At 47.7% G+C, this 18,301-nt stretch overlaps 2 protein-coding genes across 4 annotated transcripts; both read right to left on the bottom strand.

The window, feature by feature from the left end:
• Positions 1-682: 682 nt before the first annotated feature.
• On the bottom strand, positions 683-13,204 carry slc27a4 (solute carrier family 27 member 4). Of its 2 annotated transcripts, none has more exons than XM_084686457.1 (13): positions 12,871-13,204; positions 10,709-10,869; positions 9,092-9,486; positions 8,109-8,267; positions 7,804-7,873; positions 7,456-7,547; positions 7,174-7,283; positions 6,828-7,037; positions 6,531-6,657; positions 5,907-6,044; positions 5,580-5,744; positions 5,290-5,436; positions 683-4,858 (listed from the first exon to the last, which is right to left on the bottom strand). In XM_084686457.1, the coding sequence occupies exons 2-13, from the start codon at positions 10,867-10,869 to the stop codon at positions 4,701-4,703; spliced, it is 1,932 nt and encodes a 643-aa protein (XP_084542583.1). In that variant the 5' UTR covers positions 12,871-13,204; the 3' UTR covers positions 683-4,700. The 2 variants fall into 2 exon arrangements, with proteins under 2 accessions (XP_084542583.1, XP_084542584.1); XM_084686458.1 differs by having other exon boundaries at positions 12,983-13,204.
• An 823-nt stretch (positions 13,205-14,027) lies between these two features.
• On the bottom strand, positions 14,028-16,516 carry swi5 (SWI5 homologous recombination repair protein). 2 transcript variants are annotated; one of them, XM_084687369.1, is made up of 5 exons: positions 16,252-16,516; positions 15,935-15,983; positions 15,690-15,805; positions 15,534-15,619; positions 14,028-14,590 (listed from the first exon to the last, which is right to left on the bottom strand). In XM_084687369.1, exons 1-5 carry the CDS (start codon positions 16,386-16,388, stop codon positions 14,526-14,528), a joined length of 453 nt encoding a protein of 150 aa, XP_084543495.1. In that variant the 5' UTR covers positions 16,389-16,516; the 3' UTR covers positions 14,028-14,525. The 2 variants fall into 2 exon arrangements, with proteins under 2 accessions (XP_084543495.1, XP_084543494.1); XM_084687368.1 differs by having other exon boundaries at positions 15,525-15,619; positions 16,252-16,515.
• Positions 16,517-18,301: the final 1,785 nt, after the last annotated feature.

The raw sequence follows: 18,301 nt of genomic DNA, 5'->3' as shown, positions 1-18,301 counted from the left end.
CACCTCTTAAAGCAGATCTAGAGTGTCTGCCATTCTGAGTGCGCTGTTTAATAAAACACAAAGCGAAGGTAGAGCCATTTCAAATTTTAAAAACCAAACGCACATCAGCGAATGTACTGATATTGGGCCAATAAGAACAAGCCAAAACAGGCATATCTACTGGCCAATGAAACGACACATACTGTAAATGACAAGACAGGTACAGTAAAGGAGTTCCGTCTGCACGGTAAACAAACATGTCCTTTTGTGAAGTTGTTTTACTGTCCCCCCTTTGTAGTGGACTCTTGTGGTGATATTTGTAACCCTTAATTGATACAGTTAGGTCTAATGTCCATCCTTATGGACAGAGGGGCAGTGCTAACCGCCCCTGCGGCCATGGTGATGAAAAGATAATGAAACAGCGCCGCCCTGTGGCTGAAGATGTGACCCACACCCTTACAGTCCTGCTGAAGCCTATTGTACTCTATCTACAAAGTACATTACATGAGACTACATGAATCTCTGCTGTGAACTCTCAATTAATTATTATTATGCTCAATTATTCAGTCTGTTGATAAAGTGTCACCATTAATTGTCGATAGTCTTTTTCCCGCCAGGCTTCCTAACAGGACGTTTTAATCAAAGAACATGCATGAAAACCCCTCCACTTTCATTACAAGAAGAAAATGAAGACACCAACGTCAACAATTTAAATAGTTTTATTAATGTTGATTTGCCATTGCCACGTTTTATCCTTTTATGTTTCTTCGAGAGCATGATTTGTACAGCTAAAGTCATCTGAAGAGGACATCAGTGTGTCTCACCCCACACCTCACACACCTCCCTCTAAACAACCCCCTCCGCCCACCACCCCCACCCCTGACAAACACACACACTATACCAGCTGCCTGCTGCCTGGAAGCAAAGAAACAAACACGGTCCCTTCTCAGCCATTGTTTGGAATAGTTCCTGAGTACCACAACAGAATAAAAAGACAAATAAAAAGTGCACTCTTTACACAGACCATAGACGGGGAGGGAGGGAGCCTAAATCTTGGCTAGATCCCATAATGTGACCCCATAATGTGACCCTATAATGTGACCCTATAGTGTGACCTTATAAATGTGTCTTTTGCAGATGTACACAGGCGTCAGGGGCAGGTCTGCAGGACGCTTCTCCCAGGGCACGTTCCTTTACTAAGCATTCACCCTCCCTTCCCCTCTTCTTTGCGGTGGTCTCTGAACTTCAACGTCATTGGCTAGCGACTGACAACTGTTGCTAAACCACTGCATTTTAGTTCAATCAAGGGGGTGGGTGGAATGACCAGAAAGCTGTTCTGATACTAACATTGGTCTTTGGATAAGCTAAAACATACCATACAACTGATATGGACCAATAAGAACAAGCCATGGGGTCCCCTTCAAAAGACAGATATATCTACTGGCCAATGAAACGACACATAAATGACAAGACAGGTACAGTAAAGTAGTTCCGTCTGCACGGTAAACAAACATGTCTTTTGTGAAGTTGTTTTACTGTCCCCCCTTTGTAGTGGACTCTTGTGGTGATATTTGTAACCCTTAATTGATACAGTTAGGTCTAATGTCCATCCTTATGGACAGAGGGGCAGTGCTAACCGCCCCTGCGGCCATGGTGATGAAAAGATAATGAAACAGCGCCCCCCTGTGGCTGAAAATGTGACCCGCACCCTTACACTCCTGCTGAAGCCTCTGCACCCACATACACAGTTTAGGAGTTTGTGCCAGCCGCAGCCCAGTGAAGCGAGGGTCAAGATAGCAGCATTTAGACTGATTTAGTAAAGGTGTATTGCCTATTCTGAGTAGCAATGAACTGTTGTTGGAACGTCTACCACGTTGATCTGAATTAAGGACTTTGATACTGTCACACAATCCTCTCACCTCGCCAGGCTGTGTGTGTGTGTGTGCATGATCAAGACCACAGCAGGTATCCAAACAGTAAGGGCCTCAGCCCAGCCCAGTGACAGATCCAGAGTAAAGCCCCCCCCCCCCCACTGGCCTGGGGCTGTCATAGGTCTGGGTGTCCGGTGACACCTCTCAGGGCTCCATCATGTGCACGCACACACTGCGTCTCCTCTGCCCTCAGAGCTAGGATCTCACGCAGAGTCAAAACAAACAACAGCAAATATACGAGCCAAGCAACAACAACAAAAAAAATCGTCAAAACACAATCAAATAAAGAATAATTAATACTTCTTTTACAAAATAATAATTTAAAATACAAAAAGGTGAAGACGAACTCGAAAGGAGAAGGGAAGGCAGAGACAAATTGCTCAATCATGTGCCACCCTGTGGTCAGGTGCAGAAGTGCAGCCCACGGCTAGAAGCATCAGAGCAGTGTTTCTGTCTCCCCCACCTCAGTCCCCACAATAACACTTTAGTTTACATCATTGGTCACTCGCTTTTCAAACGCTTTGCCTAGAATATATACTAAGTACGGTGAAACCAAACAACCTACACCAGCACTCTTTCTCTTCCAGTGTCCATACAAGAGGAGATGAGGGAGGAGCCAAGGGTGGATGTCAATCATTCCAAGAGCCCCCCACCCCCACTAAGTTATATTTGTACATTACACTAAATAGAGAGCTGGAGCAAGGAAGTGTTAGAGATGTAGGGACGTCATCGTCCCGCGAGTTACTGAAGACTACTGCTTTAGGTGGGAACGGTGGCCGATCATAGCCCTTGGGGAAAAATAAACTCTACCACCCCAATTCAAGATAGAGGAAGGAGAGCAAAGGAGAGGATGCCAGTTGAAAACAATTGGGAGCAAACTCCCTCAAATGAAGTTTGGATGAAGACGGCCAACACTCTGGTCTCTTCTCCCAACTATGTCTCCTGCTGTCCCTTCATCTATCCCTCCATCACCCCGCTCCGCCTCCGTCACCCCGCTCCGCCTCCGTCACCCCGCTCCGCCTACGTCACCCCGCTCCGCCTTCGTCACCCCGCTCCGCCTCCGTCACCCCGCTCCACCTCAGTCTCAGCAGAAGGCTGAGTGGGGTCATAAGAGTCTGCCTGTTCGGCTGAGAGCTTGTTGGACAGCTCAGTCTGGAGCTCCAAGCAGCCTGCAGTGACAAAGCGGTCACGTGACCCTGGAAAGGGCAGTGCATGGAGGTCTGGTGGAGGGTGTGGTGTTATGACAGGATATGGACACTGGCCTAATACAGAGACTTCCTGTCATGGGAAGGGGGTGCAGGGAGGGGGGCACCAAAACTGCAATAGAAGAGTGATCGGGAGGCGGGACGTAAAGCAGTGTGCTCACTCAGAGTATGTGGTCCAGTATTTGGATTATGGAGGAATGATACTGGAGTGTGTATAGGGTCCTAGCCAAGGCGCTAGAGAGCAGTGCAGGGAGGGAACAGGGAGATCATTCAGGACGTAAGGGTGTGGTATAGGACAGGGCCTGTGAACCCACTGTAAGGCACACAGCTCTGTCTGTGTTGATCATTCATGCTGCTGCTACGGAAAATAAATAAGAGAAATAAAGGAGGTCCAAACAAACAAACCCCAAAATACTGTTCCCCTGTTGTTCTTCCCTCCTCCCTCCTTCCACCACACATCTTCATCCACCACGCTTCACGTGTACACACACAAGTAGACCCAGTAGGCCTAACCTGCACAATCCTTAAAGACGCCAAGCACATTGAGGACAGCCACAAGTTTGAAAAAGAGGGTTTCACAATGTTGTTCTTTGTGTTTCCAACAGGTGTAAATTGAACAGCATGTGAGATGAGGAGCGCCCCCTAGGGGGGAGGGGTACTAGCCAGGCTGGCAGAGTCATGGCAGCGTTGGCGCCATGCATCTGAACTGCAGCCGAAGGCAACACAAAGTTTAAACATATCATCCATCATCATCATAATATTACACAGTCACGGCTATTCTAGGAATTTTAAACGATACCTTTGGTGTGATGCAGATATAGAAAGCAGTTTTAAATCAGTTCATCTCAACTGATTATTGCACGTCCAACACTGGATGTCTATTCCACTTTTAACCTCCTTCAGATTAAACCACTAGGAGGCGCCCTCCCCATTACTTCCCAGACTGGAAGGAGACTCCCCTCTCTACTGACCTCTACAGGTGTACCTTACCAAGATAAGGGCTTTCTGGACTTAAGTACGACACTAGCAATTGTGCAGGTTAGGCCTGGTTAGGCCTTCATTGTGAGACAGACAGACAGACGGACAGACAGACAAACAGACAGATGTTTCTCTAATTTCTACTGTGCATGATGTCATTCCCTTCATGTTCCCGGTAAGGTGCCGGTACGTTCTTTCTTCCTCCTCGAGCCCCGTCCATCAGGTTTGCAGTTAGTTAAGTTTTTGCATTCGGAATGCCACGCCCATCTCAGTGCCTACCCCTTCCACCAGTGGCTGAGGGCTGGGTCAGGGGTCAGGGGTCAATGAAGGTTCGTTGTCACAAGTCTCTGTGTGTGTGAGGGGGGGGCATGTGTTTGGTGTTGGGGTGTCAGATACCAGATGACCTGGGTGGAGCCCATCTGCCTTTCTCTGTGGTTGTGGAGATAACAAGGGGCGTGGGCAACAGAGGTCTGGGATGCTGTGTGTGTGTGTGTGTGTGTGTGTGTGCGTGCATCTGTGTGTGAGAGAATAAAGCTGTTGTGTGTATGTATGTATGTATGAATATGTGTGTGTGTGTGTGTGTGTGGGGAGGGCGGTTCCTGTGGTCTCAGAGTTTCTGCTTCCCTGAGAGGATGCTACGGTGCAGCTCCTGATCCAACGCCGCATAGCGCCCCCTGCTGGGATCCAGGAAGTACAGTCTGTCTGACACCAGGCTGGGGTCGAAGCCCTCCCGTCTCATGTCGGACTTCTGGAACTTGTAGGTGCCTAGAATGAGGGGGGAGGGGGGGGGGCGGGCAGGGTGAGAGGGAGATGGATAAAGTGTTACTTGAGAATGGTGTGCCTCTCACCTGTCTCACGTTCTGTCTGAAACCTCTTAAATAATCTACTGTAACCTACACTCCCCTGACTCACCTGTCTCTCTCAAATAAGTCAGATGAGGGGGGTCAGATGGCTGAGAGGTTAGGGAATCGACCTATTAATCAGAAGGTTGCCGGTTCGATTCCCAGCCGTGAAAAATTATGTTGTGTCCTTGGGCAAGGAGGGGGGAGGGAATGTCCCTGTACTCACTGTAAGTCGCTCTGGATAAGAGCGCCTGCTAACTGTAAATGTAAGTCTCGATCCAGCCATGAATCGGTCTAATTTGTCTCTCTAACCAATGAGGATCATCAGCCGGGGTATGCTAGCGTGCCGCTCACCTGTCTTGTTGACCTCCGGCAGGAAACGAAGGAAGACGGGCCGAGCATAGGGGGGCAGGGTCTTCTCCAGGTCTCGCCCAAACTTCTCCAGGTCGGTGGTGTGTGTGGGGTCAGCGATGGCGGCCATGCCAGCCTTGCCCTCCGCTCCTGATGCGGCGGGAAACATCGATCAGGATGACGTCATTCCCAACCCCATTTGGCACCGTTGCTATTTGACGTCTCCTCCCATACATGCATGGAGCCGGTATTCAAGTATACGATTTTCTCCATGAGGGCGGCCTGTGTTTTACCTGGAACCTCCACCCCGTAGACGACCACATCCTTCATGTCCAGCAGCCTGCTCAGGGTGCCCTCCACCTCGGTGGTGGAGACGTTCTCCCCCTTCCAGCGGAACGTGTCGCCTGTGCGGTCCTTGAAGTACATGTAGCCACACTCATCCATGATCAAGACATCGCCTGGAGACGGAGGACAGAGGACACCGTGAGAGAGAGACAGAGAGAGAAAAGTGTGCGTGAGAGAGAGCGGAGACAGGAGAGGCGTGCTCGGAATAGCAAGATCGGGGTGACGGGGGGGGGGGGGGGGGGAGAGAGCGTGCGGGTCACACGCTGGTGTCTGACCTGAGAGATAGGCACTGTCTCCCTTTTTGAACACGCTGTTGGCGATCTTCTTGCTGGTCGCTGACTGGTTGACATAGCCGTCGAACCTTCGGAGAGGGTCGTTCTGGATGATCCGGCCCACCAGCTGACCTGGCTCACCTGGAGACGGAGGGAGGGAGGGAGGGAGGGAGGAGAAAGAGAAAGGGTTGGATGGAAAGAAGGAGACAAGGAGAGAGAGAGGAAGGGAGGGAGGAATGAGGAGATGAAGAGTGAGAGAGATAAATAAGGATTATGAATACATTTTCAATCATGCAGACCTTTAATGAGGGCTGAATGACTGTAGCATGAAGCGCCTGAGAATGTATTTAGCAAGTACAAAGGCCATGGTGTGCATGTCTGTGTGTATATTTATATTTAGTCATTTAGCAGACGCTCTTATCCGGAGTGACTTACAGTAAGTACAGGGACATTCCCCCGAGGCAAGTAGGGTGAAGTGCCTTGCCCAAGGACACAACGTCATTTGGCTCGGCCGGGAATCGAACTGGCGACCTTCTGATTACTAGCCCGATTCCCTAACCGCTCAGCCACCTGACTCCCTGTTTATATATATATATATATACGTATGTGTGTGTTTGTATGTGTTACCGGGTTGGCAGGGGATGCAGACTCCGTCAGGACCTCTGGTGAGCTCCATGGTCTCCTCATCCACCTTCACCAGTCTGATGGGGTAGACGTAGGGCAGGATCCTGCTGTTGAAGCCGCACGCGCCCGTCTGACGACACACCCCGCGTCAAAACCACTCGACTCAAAACCACTCGAGGCAACAGGGGAGGAGGTGCAAGGAGGGGCGCGAGACGGGGGCGGGAAGCGCATGGAGGGAGGGGGGGAGGCGGGGGTCGAGGGAGGAGGAGACAGAAGGCGAGGGTGTTCAGAGCGACTCACCTTGTTGTCGAAGTTCCCCAGGCTGCAGTTGCACTCGGTGGCGCCGTAGAACTCGGCGATCTGCGGCACGCTGAAGCGCTGGGTGAACTCTTCCCAGATGGACTGGCGCAGGCCGTTCCCCAGGGCCATGCGCACCCGGTGCTGACGCTCCGTGTCCCGCACCGGCTGGTTCAGCAGGTACCGGCAGATCTCCCCGATGTACTGGACGATCTGGAGCCAGAACGACATGGGGCCGGGAGGGGAGAGAGAGTGAGTGAGGGAAATGGCTGACAGGCAAGCCCTACAGCCTGTAATAGAGACAGCTGAGCTCCTATAGAGTGACCCCTCCCCTCCCCGCCAAGCCTACCGTGCAGTTGTACTTGGCACAGTCATCCCAGAAGCGTGAAGCTGAGAACTTCTTCTTGATGACCACAGTCATCCCATGGATCAGGCACTGGCCCACTCCTACTATGTTACCTGGGGGGGGTATGGAGGCTGTGTTAGCACGGCAGACACACATGCACTGCTATGGTACTCGAACATGACACAGAGACACGCCATCCAACACACGCACAAAATAAAAGAAATGAATGCATCTTCAGATGTCCCCTCGCTGTATGTTGTCTCTATAACACACACAGATACACACCTGCAGAGTGGTAGAGGGGAAGGCAGTCATACAGCACATCGTCTGGGGTCATCTTGAAACCGTGGTAAACCAACGCAGCCATGCGATAGTACCTGAGAGACAGAACGACAGAGAGGGAAGGAGGAGAGAGAGGAAGTTGGTGGTGTTCCCTCGTTCACCCCCCAACTAGGGACTAGGAGCTGTGGACTAGGAGCTGTGGACTAGGAGCTGTGGACTAGGAGCTGTGGACTAGGAGCTGTGGACTAGGAGCTGTGGACTAGGTTCTGGAAGCTCCTGCTAGAAGCTATGTGAAAGGACAGATGGTCACGGTTAGGGATTAAGGGTTATGAGTACAGAGCTGCTGCCTACCTGCTGTGTACCACAATGGCCGCCTTGGGCATCCCTGTGGTCCCAGATGTGTAGATGTAGAAAAGACGGTCTGTCAGCCACACGCGCACACACACACACACAGGGCAGACACATACAAGAGAGACAAACATGGGAGGGACAAAGAGAGACAAGAGAGACACCAGCAGGTCAGTAGGCACCGACACAGCAGAACAAGGTCTTTCTAAATAACAGCAGGTCCACGAGGACACCGTTTCTTCTATAATCCGAAATGTAAACATGCCAGAGAAGTTGCATGACTGGCTGTCTGAGAGTGGCTGTCTGACCTGTGAAGCAACGCTGGGGCCGGCTGGGCAGGTGGGTGGGGGCAGAGTCCAGGAGGGGTTCTAGGCACTCGGTTCCCTCAGGAACTTTTTGGGGATCCCAGTCTCCAGAGCAGAACAGCTGGACTGTCTTCCCCATGGAGCTGTGGATCTCCGACATGGCTGAGAGAGGGGGATGAAGGGAAGGAGAGAGGATGGAGCGGGGAGGGAGGGGAGGGAGGAGAGGGAGGGTGGTGGATGGAGTGAGGAGATGGGGAGGTGGAGAGAGGGGGGATCAGTAAAAGACAGAAATACAGAGAACAAGAGACCAATGATTGAAGAGAGAGAGGCAGAGAAAGAATGTGAGGAAGATAGAGCAAGACGGAGAGGAAGAGGAAAGGGAGGAGCAGACAGAGAGAAGGAAACAGCTACTGAGTACAACAGAGAGAGAGCCATGATTCTCCCAGAAGCCCCCACAAACAGACATACGGTGATGTAAACGCCTGCTGTTCTCGCTCGGTGAGGGGAATGTGCTGACTGGCCCTGGGGAGGGAGGGGGACTGGGGAGGGAGGGGGACTGGGGAGGGAGGTTTCCAATTACTTTAAGACATAAAACCACTGGATAAATATAGGCTTGATTCACGTCTGCAGTGTCTGCCCCAAACTTAGCAGAACAAAACCTTACATTTCAATGCTATAACTTACATGGGACCACTAAAAGGAATGTCTTTCCCCATCCCTTGCAACCTTCTATTCTCTCTCCATCCTTAATGATATCCCTCTCATCTTTCCATCCCTCCAGCTTCCTGTCTCCCTGCATTCTCACAACTGATCCACATGATGGAACCATATAGTTAATCCCTTCCTCTATCCCCCCCTCCCCACCATTTCCCTCTTTATCTCCATCCCTCAATTGTCACCCGGTTCGAGTTGATGACACAGAGCTTCTTATTCCTCTACCCTCCATCACCCCTTCCCTCTCATCAATTCCACCCCTCCCTCCTCACCATCAGTCAGCTCGCTGCCAAACACCACTGCCTTGGCGTTGGAGATGGTCACACAGTGGACCAGGGCCTCCAGCCTCAGGTTGAAGTTGATGAGGGCGGCCTCCACTCCTATCTTGGCCATGCCCAGCCACAGGCCCACGTATTGGGACCGGTTCTCCATGAAGAGGGCCACCACATCTCCCTCCACGAACCCTCTCTGGAGCAGCAGGTTGGCCACGCGGTTCGAGTACTCGTCCAGCTGATGGAAGCTCCACCTCTCGCCGGTGCCCTCGAAGATCAGAGCCGTCTTGTCGCCGTGGCGACGCACCGTCTCAGCGAAGATCTTGGGGATGGTGTTCTTCTCGCTCAGGTGCCTCCGTACATTCAACTTCACCTTAAGGAGGACGCCTGCCGCACTGGAAAAGGAATGAGCAGGGACAAGGACCAATGAGAACACTGCTAAAGAGAGACATATTGTGCCAATGACCAATGACAGCACGCGCAGAAATACAGCCAATAGGAGTCAAGTTGATCTGAATAAAATATTGTGATCAACTAGTTTGGAAAATATATGTCAACTTGGAAATTATAAAGAGTGAAACCAGTGAATGTAAATGACACGAGTACCAAACCCCGATAAGTTGATGTCTACAATTATGAGCAAAACTCTTATCTAACCACTACCTTTTTTTCCCAATTGGCACACCAAGCCATAATGTATTTAAACAAATACATTAAGGATCATTATCAGAAGCCAGATGTAAAACATTGAGGTAAAAGGTCACTAGTTTAAGCTTAGGGTGGGGGGGGTGAACAAAGTCTACTGTACTCACAGATCATAAAGGTTTTACAGCTCACGTGTACAGAGGTGAAGCCTCCATATGCACACACTGCAGTGCCTTTAAATGGACTGTCCACTAAAATACACTTTGGATCAAATATTCCCTTCACTTCCACCAGACAAGTTATTTAAAATCCACTCTCACGTTGCTGATATAATTACAAAAGATATATATAGATTGTTTTTTTACAATTGTATTTAATGACTACTTATTGTGATGAAGTATCCCCTTGGGCTGGGCCATATTGGTGGTTTCTGTAGGTCAGGTCAGGTAGGTTCTAACAGGTCAGGCAGGTATTCACAACTAGCATCTAATGGGCAGGTTACACCTGGTTCTGTGTGACAAGCTTTCATCCTTCCTACCTACCATCCCTCCTTTCTGCCTTTCACAGATTTCATATGACTGGATGTGTACAAGCTGTGTATGGGAGCTTGATATGTTCACCAGCCTGGGCTTGTTAGATCTGGGACAAGCTCCACAAAGGATCATGGGAAATGATGAGTCACCAGGTGGGGTCTTGGCTTAACTTCATGGCCCTTAACAGTCACCATGGTGACAGTCAAAGTACACATACAGACTCACCTGTCTCCTTGCTTTAAGTTTGGCCAACTAGAACATTCCTCACCTATTCACGCTGGTAGCTACACACACAAGCTAGTACCTGAATTACAGGAATATGTTGCTTTCCCTAGCTCACCTAGCCTCAGTCTGGAATGGTGGCATTGTTCTAGTGAAACACTGCATCTCACTGGCCCCCTTCATACACATGCACACACACCCCAGATGTTGTACTCACTGTAGGTCTCTGCCGATGGTCTTGGCGAAGATCTGCAGGAAGCTCCACCCCCCGGTGCCCAGGTAGAAGATGGCGATAGAGGGAAGCACCTGAAACCACGGTAACCCCGCCAGGAGACGCAGCACGAAGAGTAGGGCCGTAGTGCACGCCAGACGCATCATCTAATAAAGGAAACACAACCACACACACACATCAACACATTAGCACTGTAACGTATATTTGTTCTAGGTAGGGTTAGGATTCACACATCACAAAAAGCAAGCCATAAAAGGAAATTGGCTCGAGGAGGAAACATCACAACAACAATACCACACTGTCAACTAAATCAGCAGTGCTACTAACATCAGTACCCTGTTCTGGTCATACTGCACACCGGTAATTGGACTGCTAAAGATAGCCCTGCACTACAACCAAAATGTCTATGATACAGTGTACTAGGCCTAATATCCAATGATACTAATAGCACCACAGAGAGACACAAAGACCAGGAGAAAGACTTGACTAATACTTAATTCTCATTGGCTAGATGGGACAACAGAACTGTACTGTCACTGATCCAAAGTATACAAATGGACTACATGTCAAAAAACGACTTGGAAGACTTTATTATTGACACAAAGTGTCTGCTTGTACAGTATATACAAGTGACATGTGCCATCAGTGGTGTAGGAACAAACCCAGACAGACATCAGTCATGCATGAACTATGACCTTTGACTGTGAGGGTGCTGATGCTAGCAAATACAATGGTACCTGATCTGCTGTAGTTATCCCTACCTTTAACCATCCATCCAAAGTTCCCACCATCTCTCTTTCTATCCTTCATGATGCAACAACGAATATAGTTCTTATCCCAACTGTAGGTTACTAAGCACACTTGCTACTCCCCTTCTGAAGATGCTATAAAGCTAAATATTTTCCTGAATCTAGAATGATATTTGTTTTTCTGCACTTCAGTAATTTTAAAATGTGTTGTTTAAAACATTCCAAGAAATTTTTAAACATTTTCTAAACTAAAACATCACTTAACTACGGTCCTTCGCTGTCGTTTATGTAGGCTTTGTCGGATCATCCTGTCCGTTTAGGAAATTAGAGATCATTCCAAGAGGGTTTGTTTACGGATGGACGCAACCACCCAAAGCCACAACCCCTTATGTTGCAAGAAAATCAGTCGCGGTTACTTGATATGGCAAGGAGAACTAGGCATTATTAATGAACTGGACGGCTGAAGGGTAACATAGATAACCGTCACTGTCGTCAACGTTCTGAAAGGAAACATGTAAAGTAATACAAATATTAAGATGGACAGAACAGTCATCCTCGTCAGTTAGATTGTCCTGATTTGCGCGTAGGCTATTCATTATCTACTTCATGCCAACAAAAATAATAATGTAGCCTAGCCCAACTAACAAATTAATCTGAGTGGCTGTAGCAGGGCATTATGATACATTCATTTACTCATTCGTATCCAGAAGATTGCCACGTTCACAGCTGTTTTTAGAGCACTGTCCCCAAAAAATCATATTGTATGGTAATCTATCAATGAATGGGGCCGTGCTCTACACTGGGGCATTTCAAGGCGCTTAGCAGCAGCAACACTGCGGTACTGGAGAGGCTGAAGACTGAGACTGATGAGAATGTAGCCTACAAATAAGAAAATGTGGTCACTACAATAAGAACCATCAATACATGCCGTTCATGGAGAAAAGGCCTAATGTTGGAACCTGGTTTGACCACCAATATTCACATTTTTCCATGCCCGAGTAGCCAGATGCTATAAATTGAAGCTTCAGCTAAGTGTATGCGTAGCTAGTGGTGCGCATCGGTATAGCCTTTCCCTATTCGAATGCTCGAGCTATTTCTGACTGCCAGTAACCCCCATCTCAATTGCTGGTCTTGATGATGCTCGCTGTTATTCGGTATCCGTCATCCGCACTCCTGGCGCGGACAGTGGCCTACGTAGGCTAGTTTTTGGAAACATAATTTAACAATAACCAAGCCTGCTGTGTCCAAACGCACGCAACTATACATTTGGCAAGGTTGTTAAAGGACAGTTGGTAGAGCACGCGTCGGTTAGGACCAAGCTCCCAGATAACATGTATCCGGAAACAGACCGTCCTGGAGAAAAAGATGGCAAATGCCGAAAATGTGTTAATCACATACCTTGCTTCACGTATCCACAATCACTACAATGTGCGTATAAACCACCAGCCCCGTTTTGTGCTATTCCGCCTTGATCGGCTTAGCAAAGCCTTCCACCGTTTGCCTGGCTCACCCTGTCGCTCGCTTGCCTTGTCAGACACACACCGGGGTTCAGTTCAGCTCTCTCTTCCACCAGCGATATTCTATCAAATTAGCGTGGCGCCTCGGTTCAACTTTACCCCCATTTAAATCATCCGTCAGTTCTTATCACTGGAATCATTTTTTCTGTTTTATAGTAGCCATAATCTCGCTCACTACAGTAATTCAAATGACCTTATAATTTTCTTAGCTTCGCCCGCCCCCTCCGTATCCACCGGTACTGTAAGAAGTGATTGACAGCAGCTACAACCAACCACCACCACCGTAGTTTACAATTGCATCCGATAGAGGCGGAGTTAGCAGTTCTGACTCAAGGAAATGCGGCCCTGGCAACGACTCGAGTGCTCGGCTGCTCTCATTCGTTTCTACCCGGTAGTAACAAGGCCGCGCTGCAGGACCGTGAGGCGCTTGTGAAAAAAAACCATCAACAGTTTCTTGGGTGGGGAATCAGCGTGCAGTCACACCACCCAGACCCCGGGGCCACGTAGATGAACGTCATAACTACACGGGACCTGCGCATAGCCGCAAATCTCTGGCCATTTAAACATTGTTCAAGCTCCACCAGCGGAGTAGGCTCAAGCAGTTCCGATGGCCACATGGTTTCTGGACACCGTGATATGTTAAGGTGACATTGTAGCCTTATCATCCTATTATGTTGTGCTTTAGTTTGATTTCTCCGAAAGAGGAAGTTACACTTCACATTAAAGCAAATACTAGGCTCAAGTTCACAATTTAAACTTTGCTCTGTTGGGAGAATACGACGATAAGGTGTTATGCATGTTATCCTTAACATTATATGATCTTCTGCTTGTCAAATTAGAGTTCTCTATCAACTGATGGTCTTTGACCGATGAAGATTAGATGAGGAGATGAGCTAAGCTCCAACGGGGCAAGCACTATCAGCACAAGACAAAACACACAAATAACATCAGCTTTTGCCTTCCCCTGATAGCGACACGCCTTGTACATGCTGTTTGCTCAGTTCTGCAAGCTTTCCATAATTATTTCCAAGACGTCTGTTGTGGAGACTTGTTCAATTGAACAAAACTTTATTTATACATTTACAGGCAACTACTATCCAGTGTAAAGTATATCCTTCAACAAGTTGCTAGCAGAACATAACACATTAGGAGCCTGACCAATCCAGCTACGTGCTGTCCCAGGCCCAGTTCTCCAGGCCCAGCTGTGGTGTAATCCAAAAGATAGTCAGATCTGAACTCTACACATTTTAACACCAGCACTAATATGAGAACAACTGAGTCAGATTCAGTAAGAACAGGCTATCCACGACTCCAGTGACCAGGCCTCCCTGCAGGATAGGGTGGCCCCTGGTTGACTCCCATGCACCAGAGCCAGTAGTCCAGCTCAGGTGTCGGCCCAGAGCAGTCCCCTAGCCCCTACACACCCGGCTCTCCAGTAGATCTGATGGGGTTAAGCAAGGTTGTTTGGATCCAGTCCTTTGATATTCTTTCCGGCCTCTCGGTCTGTGATGGGAGGAGCCGTATTCAAGGAGCATCTCAGTCCTCCAAGTCCAGGCCGAAGTGGCTGTACAAGTCTCCTGTGGTCACTCCTCTTAGGGAGGCTGAGGAGCGCGCGCACACACACACACACACACAGGATTAGACGTTGTTCTTTCTTTGACGCATGACACGCGCCATTATGAAATTCAACCCACACACATGCAAATTGTGCAGGAATGTATGTGTGTGTGTGGCGTCAAGACAGTGGCAAATTAAAGAGTGTGTGTAGGTCAGAACTGGGGCCAGCAATACAGAGTTTTTGTGTGTGTGTGTGTGTGTGGGGGGGGGGGGGTCAGGACAGTGGTCAGAGAAAGTGTGTGTGTGTTTGTGTCGTGAATGTGGCCATTGTGTCAAAGGGAAACACCACCACCACAGTGCGGATGTCTCTCTCTGCATCTCTCCCTCAGTGGCCCTGCGTGGGCAGGTCTCTCTCTCTCTCTCTCTCTCTCTCCTTCCTTATTGCCTCATCCTTTTATTCCCTCTCTCCCTGCCACCTCACTATGTCTCTCTCTCTTTTGTCTTTCCTCCTTAGTCTCCTTCCCTCCATTACTTTATATTTCTCTTTCATCCCTCCAACCTCCCTCACTTCCTCGGAATCGAGAGTATTTCAACAGTGAATCACAAGTATTTAGCAGCTTCCCCTTCTGCATGTTTATAAACAAAAGACATAAATTAAGATGAAGTTTAAATCAAACAAAGCTTATCATCAGCTCATATTAGGCACGAGGCAAAACATTCTAGAAGTACTAGTTTAAATGACCCAGCCTACCATTTTCATCCAGTGAGCAAGACTGAGCAAAGACAAGGTTTAAGGCTACAAGCCCACCGGTATAGGGCGGTGCCCAAAGCAGTGTTTTTAATCTGTCAATCTTCAATGAACTTGATTTATCTCACCTGGAGAGGGCCTGATCAAAGAGAGATGTTAGCTAATCTACCTGGACCTGGAGTGGGCCAATTGTGTGTGTGTATGTGTGTGTGTGTGTGTGGTGCCCTTACCTATCTTACCCAACAGACTTTGTCCGATGTCTTTGATGTCGTTGTACTCATGGAGAAGGTGAATGTGCCGCTCCAGCTCATCCACTTTTAAACCACTGCACACAAAGAGGAAACACGTCAGCCATGATAGTACATGGGGCTTGGGCACACACGACATATACCCACTCTTTCTCCAGCAGAGCAATCTCTGTGTCTAGATCTGCCCGTCTCCTCCTCAGGCGGTCTATCTCTGCCTGGGGGTCGGCTGAAGTACTGCTGCCCGGGGCATTAAGGCTCTGAAGCTGAAATGCATTGAGGACCAAGAGAACCTGTGTGAGTGCTTTCGGGTTGTTTATGGGTTGTCAGCAGCAAAGAGAGATTGTATTATGTGTAGTGCTATTTGTGTGGAAGTTATTTATAGCCAGACGTACAGGTGATTTAAAGTTGGAGTTGACTCTTTTCAATCCTGCGTTGGGAGTCCTGATGAAAGAAATAAAGTCCTGCTTTCAGAACTTCTATCACTATGGAAATCACCGTAATACAGTACTTTATCGCCACTTAGCGGCTCAAATATAGTAGTACAAGCATACATGTGTAGAAAGGAAGCCTTTGCAACGAGAAAACAACACTTTACTCCACAGACACTTTACACCACACACTCACACAACACTATTTCAAAAGTTGTTGACATAGCTAGAATTCCTTACGTTCATTTAGCAGCTACGTTAGTTAGCAGTTAGCTATCTACCTTCTGAAAGCACGGACTGTATTGCTAGCTGACGAGACATCTCCCCTCGGAGTTGACAGTTGATCTTTCAGCTCAGTGCTTTCAGGCCGTTCTGTGACGTTATCCGTACAGCATTCAGAACGAGACGCCTCTATCATCCTAAAAATATTGAAATTCGCTAAGTAATCTAGTTAGATATTTAAAGATGAATGTGTCTGACTACCACTAACAGCAGTTAGCAGGATACAATGTCCAAGTTCCAAAGGATTTCCGGTTTTGCGAATTTGCTTTCAGAATAACAGCATTTGAGATGCGAATTCGGTAGCGCTCCTGTTATCACTTAGAGCTAGCTCTAATTGTCGATAATAATACAAGGATCGCCAAGTTTAAAGGCGTATTTTGATATACAGTAAGTCATTTTAGTTTATGATCGTATAATTACTTGTCTAGTTATTTGTATAAATCTGTGAAGTTCCAAAGTGTAAATCACAAAGGTAAACTTTGTAAATGATTGTTAATATTATAAATAACTTTGACATACGTCTATTCACATTTTACACACACGTGATAGTACACAGTGACACATTAGCTGTCCTTGTCTTTTGACGTTTAAATAATAGTACTCTGGTGACTTTTATTTGGAAAATAATAATAATAATAAATTAACCGGAAATAACGTTCCTTATTGAGGCTGGTCTCAGCCTGCTTTGTTTAGTTTTAATCTCGCGCCACAATGTAAACTCAACAGCTGCTTTTTCATTGGTAAGACCGGAGAAGGCGAGACATCTGCAGTAACACCATTTGACCACGCGGTGGTGATATGAACTGACAATCAAATGCACCTAACTTAAGTCAATAATTCAAGCCCGTAGCCATGGAGTCAACATTGGGGGGACGAAATCTGTTGGGGAGTCTGAAGGCCCCCCTGAAAACTTTGTACAATTAGTTATGAATAGGATTACATTTGTTATGATAATTTCGGATAGCGTGCGTGGTTGCCTGTCGTAGCGTAGCACGTGTATATTTTATTTATATTCATATATTTATCAATATATTGGGGGGGACATTTTGACCAGATTTGTGGGGGGTGCCTCCCCCAAAATATATTATGATTACGGCCCTGCAATAATTTGTTGGTTAATACATGTAAAGTTATTGAAAAATGTACACAAACAAAATCATCTGAAATGAAGAAACACATGTGTGATTTATCTTCAATACATACTCTACTGGTCTGTCTGCTCCACCAAAGCAAATTCTTTGTTTGAATCAACCTGATTCTGATTCAGATAGCATTGGGTGGCATGGAGGAGAGGACGGACGGTGCGACCCCAGGCCATCATCAATTATTCTAACATTGTAGTTTAAATAATACCAATAATAATAATATCAATATTATTGAATGCTATGTACATTAATGTGAAAATGTAGATATTTTAACATGGGGAGATTGAGATGGCAAGTCTTTCTGCTGGGGTGGCTACTTCCTGGTCCACATTGCACAGGACCAAGTTTATGAGGATGGAGGAGAATGTGTTAGCCACCATGACAGCTCGACTGCATTCAATCATGTTAATTCATTCTGGCTGTGCCCCCCCCCCCCCCCCCCACACACACACACACCCATCTCCACTGGATCTAAACATCACTTCACTGGAGTTACCGACCAGGGTCATAAAGCACCCTGCAGACACACACCACCCAGGGACAGAGGGAAGGTGTGGGAGGGGAGTGGTGCGCGTATGAGAGAGAGAGGGTCTGTCATGAAGAGAGAAATAAAGAGTTACAGGCGGAAAGAGATTATGTACACAGGACAAGAGGTTCACCAGAGAGACAGATGATTCAAAGCTCTTCATTAAACATCAATCCAGCAGCAGTGTCCATGGAGGTCAGCTAGATGCACAAGAAGCAATTGTGGTTCTGAATTATTCAGACCCGGCAAAGATATTCTTCTGTTCCAATGGAGGCAAGGGAGGTCAAGGCACATTTTAAATCACTCAAAAACACACAGTTACAAAAATACAGTCACCCACAGCTAATTTACTGGTCCCTAACGACACACTCACACAAA

This window comes from Hypomesus nipponensis, chromosome 22 (assembly GCF_054491055.1).
Source record: "Hypomesus nipponensis isolate SF chromosome 22, ASM5449105v1, whole genome shotgun sequence".
Lineage (NCBI taxonomy): Eukaryota > Metazoa > Chordata > Actinopteri > Osmeriformes > Osmeridae > Hypomesus > Hypomesus nipponensis.
This window is presented reverse-complemented; position numbering and strand designations above follow the sequence as displayed.

Coding starts and splice junctions, on each gene's coding strand:
- slc27a4 (XM_084686457.1), bottom strand. CDS start 10,869: ATGATGCGTCTGGCGTGCACTACGGCCCTACTCTTCGTGCTGCGTCTC. Junction 7,038..7,173: donor GTGCCAAGTACAACTGCACG/GTAGGCTTGGCG, acceptor TTCTGGCTCCAG/ATCGTCCAGTACATCGGGGA. Junction 5,745..5,906: donor AGACAGTGCCTATCTCTCAG/GTCAGACACCAG, acceptor CTCCGTCTCCAG/GCGATGTCTTGATCATGGAT.
- swi5 (XM_084687368.1), bottom strand. CDS start 16,388: ATGATAGAGGCGTCTCGTTCTGAATGCTGTACGGATAACGTCACAGAA. Junction 15,984..16,251: donor ACAGTCCGTGCTTTCAGAAG/GTAGATAGCTAA, acceptor TTCTTTCATCAG/GACTCCCAACGCAGGATTGA. Junction 14,591..15,524: donor AAGTCTGTTGGGTAAGATAG/GTAAGGGCACCA, acceptor CGCGCTCCTCAG/CCTCCCTAAGAGGAGTGACC.